This window comes from Etheostoma spectabile, chromosome 5, assembly GCF_008692095.1.
Source record: "Etheostoma spectabile isolate EspeVRDwgs_2016 chromosome 5, UIUC_Espe_1.0, whole genome shotgun sequence".
Classification (NCBI taxonomy): domain Eukaryota; kingdom Metazoa; phylum Chordata; class Actinopteri; order Perciformes; family Percidae; genus Etheostoma; species Etheostoma spectabile.
In genome coordinates this window covers 38,017,335-38,025,824 of record NC_045737.1, presented here as the reverse complement: position 1 = coordinate 38,025,824, position 8,490 = coordinate 38,017,335, and the positions used below count along the sequence as shown (strand labels likewise).

At 42.1% G+C, this 8,490-nt stretch overlaps 1 protein-coding gene across 1 annotated transcript in view; it reads right to left on the bottom strand.

Moving 5' to 3' along the window:
* The window catches only part of usp34 (ubiquitin specific peptidase 34), a gene marked incomplete in the record, with an annotated part of 152,736 nt that extends 149,350 nt beyond the window's left edge, over window positions 1-3,386 (bottom strand). The window contains 1 exon segment of the mRNA XM_032516524.1: window positions 3,035-3,386. Coding sequence (XP_032372415.1) covers window positions 3,035-3,077 — 43 coding nt within the window.
* Window positions 3,387-8,490: the final 5,104 nt, after the last annotated feature.

Sequence of the window (8,490 nt, the reverse complement as noted above, 5' to 3'; positions counted from 1 at the left end):
TTATTATATGCACATTTAACAAATTGTTTCTCTTTGCTCTCCCTCTTTTTCTGTGTTGCTGCTGTCTCTTACAAGAGGTTGTAAATGTAAATAACTCAACATCATCATCATCATGCAGTTTCAGGAATACATATTCACAATGTATTCAACAATAACACCGGTACATATGATGAGCACAGATATGTAAACAGTCAACACAAGACGCCGCAGTAAGGGGGGACTCCAGCCGGCCCTTCAACTCAGACAAAAAACCCTGGAAGGATTCCCTCCTACTAGGTAATCTTTGTCAAACAGATTAACTGCTCATTCAACAGATAAGGCAGAAGATGCATGTTGACCTTCTGTTTTGGGATCTTTTTTCATAATTCGGTCTCGGCCTCTTAGTCCCAATGAAGTCTTAATGCTTCAGCGTACACTGCTTTTTAAGACTATAGCGTGCTTCTTTCTTCCTGTCAACAGTTTGTGTCTGTCTCTTTCCGGTTTCAACATGACTGTCTATACACACAAAGCTATGTCCATTAAAAGGTCCCATGACATGGTGCCATTTGGATGCTTTTATATAGACCTGAGTGGTCCCCTAATACTGTATCTGAAGTCTCTTTTATATAGACCTTAGTGGGCTCCCCATACTCTGTATCTGAATGCTCTTTTATATAGACCTTGGTCCCTATACTGTATCTGAAGTCCTTTTATAGACCTGAGTGGTCCCCTAATACTGTACTGAAGTCTCTTTTATAGTAGACCTAGTGGTCCCTAATACTGTATCTGAAGTCCTCTTTATATAGACCTTAGTGGTCCCTATACTGTATCTAAGTCTTTTATATAGACCTGTGTGGTCCCTAATCTGTATCTGAAGTCTCTTTTATATAGACCTTAGTGATCCCCTAATCACTTAGGGGTCTAAGTCTCTTTTATATAGACCTTAGTGGTCCCTAAAACTGTATCTGAAGTCTCTTTTATTTAGATCTTTTTACTTGACCTTATGGTTCAACTCTGGACCAGGCTATATTGTTTTGGTGTGGGTTTCCCCGCAGTGACGCACGTCAGAGCCAACAGACGAGTGTCATTTCAGTGCAAAATAATTTGAAGATAAAATAGAAAATCTCTCTCTCTCTCCAATACCACTTACGTAGGGTACAGCGAAAGGACCATAAATCACGTTTTAGGTGTAGCACCAACGGCGTTTTGAGCATCACCTTAGCCGAATGAATGTAAACTCAATGACAGCATTAGGTCTGCACAGAATAAGAAAAATATCTGATTGAGATTATTTTGACTGATATTGTGTTATGATTGATGATATTGGAAGGAATGGTCATTTTTGTATCATTATTCCTTGAAAAATATAAAAAATTAAAAGGGATTACTGTTTGATTTTGTTGAGGATCTGCAGATATTGAGCGAGTCTATATTGTAATTTAAATAATGTTGCTGTTGCCACATGTTAAAGTGTCTCTGCCAAGTTGCAAGTGTCAACGCCAAGTTAGATCCCGGATAGATAGATAGATAGATAGATAGATAGATAGAGCTGCCTACTGCTTCTGTTACACTTATGTGTTAAACTACATAAATAAAATATTGCATTCTACTGTACGCAACTGTATGCAATTAAGAGTCAAATTTGTTTGTGAGTTGTTTTTGTTTAATTGCACATACTTTTAGTTATAACCATAATGAGGATGGTATAGCTTTCCAAAAACAGGTGGCCACAACTCAAGCTCACACATAAATGTGGGCATACTGTACACAGTGGCTGGATTTGTTTTGGGCACCCTTTGACGTGTTGACGTTAGTGCTACCATGCTACAGGCAGGTGCAGGACTGAGTGTTAAAGTGGATTCCTACAGAGCCTGCAGGAGGAGCTTTGCCTTCACACACACACACACACACACACACACACACACACAATGGGCTGAACACACACAGGAAAACGAGGAAAAAAAAGGTCAAAGCTGCATGGTAACGGCTTTACAAATGGTGTTATAAAACACAAAAAGGCTTTGTTCTGTGTCCTACAGACACCCCTAAAGTGCAGCAAGGCCCGGTTAGCACGCCTGGACCAGCGGCTAACTTGTAGCTATAAAAGCAACCTTGTATTTACATTTGCTGGCTTAAGTTGACGTTAGCCCTGCACGTGAAACGAGACTTCGCACTCATATTATTTCTGCAACCGAATCCGGCGAGGAGTGAGGCCGATGTGCACCCGACATCGGCCCCGAAAAACATGCACAAGCTACCGGGAAGATTAACATTGTGCCAAAATATTGCGCCTCGTTGTAGCCATTAAATTTGCTATGATAGCTTACTAACAATCTCGATAAAAAAAAACCCACACGTGAAAACCTCCATCACTACCTTCGTGGCTGTAACATTAAGCGTGTTTTTGAGGGCTAGCAGTGTATTTTGAACTGTGGATGTGAGTGTAAACCGGCCCCGACACAATGGGTGGCAGCGGAGTGGACAGCTAGCAGATTGACCTGACAAACACATCAAACAAAGTCAGCCTGTTAGCTAAGCTAACTCAAGCTAACTTCCAAAAAAAAATGCCGCGATTTAGCACCACGTATCATCTTTAAAAATGGCTCATGTGTACTGTGTTTAACAGTGTTGACGTATTTCAAGCTATGGCTGCAATGTCACCTACAAAACCGACCGAGGTGGTGCGATTTTGACTCGATATTTGGGGAGTTAGCTTGTGAGAGTTGTGTGAGGAGTGTTTGACAGACAGGCCCCAAAAAAAAAAAAGCCAATTTGTAATGGGAAAATGGCTTTCACGTCAAAACCGACACGGTCCGACACGAAAACGTAACGGTCACCGGCTACACAACCACACAAAAACAATGTCACTTGGGCTACAAAACGTCTGGATTAGAAAGGGCTAATCACGAAAACACACAAAGTTATATTTAGCTAGCTAGCTAGCTAGCCACCAGAGCTAGCTAACACCAAGCTTCAGTGGACAGCGATGCTAACGCCTAGCAGCTAGCTTTAGCATCGTCTTCTATGGCGTTAATGTGAAATAAAATGCACTTACTTTCATTTAAAACCTCCACCAGCTCGGCGCAGTTTTCACACATTGTTCATGAAGGGGCAAAACTGGGTTAAACCATTGCCCTGGAAGCTGTTGTCGGCTGGCAGTTGGTTGTTTTTGGGGTAAAAAGAAGGCCGAGTGGAGGCAGTGATTGGTGAAGGTTATCCCACTAAATGTAACCAGGGGCAACAACGAGGTGTCGCTCGTGATTTGCATCCAAGCGAAGTTGGTGCACACCAAAAGTTACGAGGCACTGGAAGGTAGAAATCGAGTCAGTGTCCAATCCGAGCGTTACTTGAGAGAGTAGACACAGCAGCCATGATGAAAAGGGAGGGGGAGGAGGGGGGGGGGGGGGGGGGGAGACACACAAGTGTAAATAGTTCGGGACTTGTCGGGCGGTCGCCTTCGCCCGTTCGTTTTTCTCCGCTGGTCTCGCGATATCTTTGGAATGAAGCCCGATGAACGTAACCTTTTTTTTTTTAACGAGATTTCAAGGGCAACTGCGGTTGGAAAAAAATTAAAACCAAAGACCAATTTTGTTTGTTTGTATTATTTACAATTTTTTTTATTTTTTTTATTTATATCTTATATCATATTTATTCCCTTTATTTACACTGTTAGCTTAACCGATATTACTACATCATAATGTCTTAGATTAAATTTTGTTTTTTAACTCCGAATTAAAAGAAGTAGAGTTATCAACTTAATGTAGTGTAACAGAAGTTAAAAAAAACAAAAATTGTAAAAAACAGAATTCCCCCAAAATTAAACGCACTTAGTTTTTTTCTTCTTTTCTTTTCACACACTTTCTCTTTATCTTTAATATCGGTATTTATATTATTTTATTACAAGTACTTACTTTTCAATATTTATGATCACAGGTTAACATAATTTAAATTATGCTACCGACTCTTGCTTCATTACTCTAATTACACACTCAATTTAAATTTTAACGTCACTTACACCGCAATATTGTTTCTTGTATCATGGCAACCTTCGCCTGTATTTCTTGTGTGTTTACTTGTTTGTGTGTTTTTGGGTTTTTTTTGCTGTTATTGAAGAAAATGCTGCTGCTGCGACAGCAAAATCCCCCCATCGTGGGATGAATGTAAATGTAAATGTAAATGCATTTTATTTATATGGCACCTTACATCGACCGATAGGTGAACCAAAGTGCTTCACAACAGATAAAACCACAGATTTAAAACAACAACAACAACACACCACTGACAATATAACAAAATGAAAGGAAAAAGAAGAAAAGATGAAAAAAAAAAATCTATATAAATGTGCCATCACATTACTAGCCACTTTAAAAAGATGCGTTTTAAGTCTTATTTATATTGATATTATTCGGTCTATAATAAAGCCGCCTGTATATATATATATATATATATAATCATAGTACATACCCCCTGTAAACTCTGTAAACCATAGATCGACTTCTGCACATCTGTAAAATTGCAATTATATAAATCCCCAAATTCCTAGCTGTAAATCTTGCTCCACATACTTGTATCTATATTTTATATTCATATGACAAACCCATCTGTAAACTCTGTTTATAAAGTATTCATCCTCTATATTCAGTACATATCCATGTCCTGCCCTATGGAACCAGTGTATATCCGGCACCGGGCTGCTATTGACCTTCTGGTTAGACCTGAACTGCATTTCGTTGCCTGTGTAATGACAATAAAGTTGAATCTAATCTGATCTAATCTAATTTAAAAATGAATAAAGTCTAATCTGATCTGATCTGATTACATTCCCCTATTGCTGTACAGTGTACTTATACTGCATGTACTTATACTTCATTTATAACCTTTACAAGGTTGGTTTCCATTTCCTCAAATGTAGCACATCGTAAATTGCTCTTTCTGAACATTTCAGATCCCTCATTTATTTCAGCCTTTTACATCTAAATGTAAATAAATACATAAATTCATATTGCGCTTTTCTAGTCTTAACGCAAAGCGCTTTTACATCATACAGGAAACATTCACCATTCACACACATTCCTCATCAAACACACACATTCCTCATCACACATCATCACACACCTCCCTCACTCACTCACAACATCCTCATCAAACACACACATTCCTCATCAAACACACACTCACACACATTCCTCATCAACACACACAGTCCTCATCAAACACACCTCCACACAGTCTCATCAGACACACACTCACACACATTTCCTCATCAGACACCACCTCACATCACACATTCCTCATCAAACACACACACTTCCTCATCAACACCACACATTCCTCATCAAACACACACCACTCCACATTCCTCATCAACACACACTTCCTCATCAGACACACCATTCCTCATCAACACACACTCCACACATTCCTCATCAAACACCACACATTCCTCATCACACACCACACTCATCACACATCCTCATCAAACCACAACATTCACAACTCATCAGAACACACACACATTCCTCCTCAAACACACACTCACACACCATCCTCATCAGAACCCACACACCTTCCTCATCATACACACACTCACACACCACATTCCTCATCAGACACACACTCACACATACAACATTCCTCACAGCAACCCCTCACACACCTTCCTCATGCAACCCACACACTTCCTCATCAGACACACACACATCATCCTCTCAACACACACTCACCACACATCCTCATCAGCACACACCACTTCACTCACACACTACACTCACACACACTCTCTCATCGACACACACTCACACACACATTCCTCATCAAACACCCTTCCACACCTCACTCAACACACACCATCCCCAACATCCATGACACACACATCACACACCACTCCTCATCAAACACACACATTCCGCACCAGACACACACACATTCCTCATCAAACACACACTCACACACATTCCTCATCAAACACACACATTCCTCCATCATACACACACTCACACACATTCCCTCAAACACCCACCATTCCTCATCAGACACACTCCCAAACATTCCCTCATCAAACACAACACTCACACACATTCCTCATCAAACACACACATTCCTCACTGACACACACTCACACATTCCTCACCAAACCACACATCCTCATCAGACCACAACTCACACCCATTCCTCTCAACCCCACATTCCTCATTCAGCCACACACATCCCTCCTCCAACCCACACTCACACACATTCCTCATCAAACACACACATTCCTCATCGACACCTCACACACATGCCTCATCAAACACACACCAAGTGCCTACATCAAAGACACAACCCCCACCCACACATTCTCCCTCATCGACACACCTCACCAACCCACACAGTCCCCATCAACCCCACATTCCTCACAGACCACACCTCACACACATTCCTCATCAGACAAACACACTCACAACACTCCTCTCAGACACACACCTACACACATTCCTCATCAACACAAACACTCACCATCAGACACACACCCCTTCCCTCATCAGACACACACACATCCTCACAGACACACACACCATTCCTCATCACACTCCCACACATTCCTCATCAAACACACCATTCCTCATCAACACACACACATTCTCCACAAGCACTACACATTCCCACAACCACACTTCTCACACAACCTCACACACATCCTCACAAACACACACATTCCTCTATCAGACACACACACATCCTCTCAAACACACACTCCACACTTCCTCATCAAACACACACACATTCTCCTCATACACACACATCTCACACCACACACACTCAACACACACATTCCTCATCACACAACACTCACACCCTTATCTCATCAACACACACATTCCTCTCAGACACACACGCACACACACCATTCATCAAACACACCACATCCTCATCAACACACACTCACACACATCAACCACACACATTCCTCATCAGACACCTCACCACACACTCAGCAGACACACCTTCACCTTCATCAACACACACTCACACTACATTTCCCTCATCAAACACACACATTCTCATCGACCCACACATTCCTCAAGCAACACACACTCACACACATGTCCCTCATCAACACACACACTCACACACATTCCTCATCAAACACACACATTCCTCATCAGACACACACTCACACACATTCCTCATCAAACACACACATTCCTCATCAGACACCACAGCACATTCCTCATACAACACACACCCTCAGACAAACAACACATTCCTCATCAAACACACACATTCCGCCAGACACACTCTCCTACACAGATTCCTCAGCAAACACACATTCCTCATCAGACACACACTCACACACATTCCTCATCAAACACACACATTCCTCATCAGACACACACACATTCCTCATCAAACACACACTCACACACATTCCTCATCAAACACACACATTCCTCATCAGACACACACCTCATCAAACACACACTCACACACACATTCACAGCATTCATGAATGTGAACTCGGGGTTCAGTGTCTTGCCCAAGGACACTTGGACATGGGACTGCAGGGCCAGGGATCGAACCACCAACCTTCCGATTGGCAGGCAGCCGCTCTACCACTGAGCCCACAGCCGCCCCAGGGACAGGAAGTCCCTGAGGCGTCCATGGTGGAGGTGGGCTCCACCTTTGATCCCAGCATGGAGGAGGCTTTCTACACCAAGGTAGTTAACCCTTGTGTTTGTCTTCCCGTCAACCAGCGTCGCTTTTTCCAACATTTTTGTCACTTTTTCAATGTTGTGGGTGCTTTTTTTTGATGTTTTTTCCCAAGGTTATTGAGTCATTAGGGATATTTCTAATGTTGATATTTTCAGCGTTTATTTCGAAAGCCCATTTTTTGTGATAAAAAACTGAAAACGGGTCAAATTTGACCCGAGGACAACATGAGGGTTAAATACCAACCACTCCTAAACACCACCTCAGAGCTAGGCTATAGGTGCGGACCACTCACTTTCATATTCGAGACACACACACACACACACACACACACACACACACACACACACACACACAGAGGTTACTCGGGATGGTCAAAAACACAGCTTGTAATTACTGTGCCATATCTGCTGTTATTGGAAGATGGACGTTGCTACTCACACCTTTAAGAACGGGGTATTGTGCTCATTAAGTGATATTGTGAAGACACGCTGCATGCCACTGGTCCGTGAGTTTTGCGTATGGGAGTCATCTCATTCCGTGTTTGTAGGTATGTTTGTCCGATGTTACTACGGTATACTGAAGTGTAATCATAAGCGTTTCACAAGAGCCAAAGGCTTTTATTGACAATTACATTCAGTTTATGCAAAGAGTCGATATTTGCAGAGTTGACCCTTCTTTTTCGAGACCTCTGCAGTTCGCCCTGGCATGCTGTCCGTTAACTTCTGGGCCAAATCCTGACTCATGGCCGTCCATTCTTGCATAATCAATTCTCGAAGTTTGTCGGAATTTGTGGGGTTTTTGTTTGTCCGCCCGCCTCTT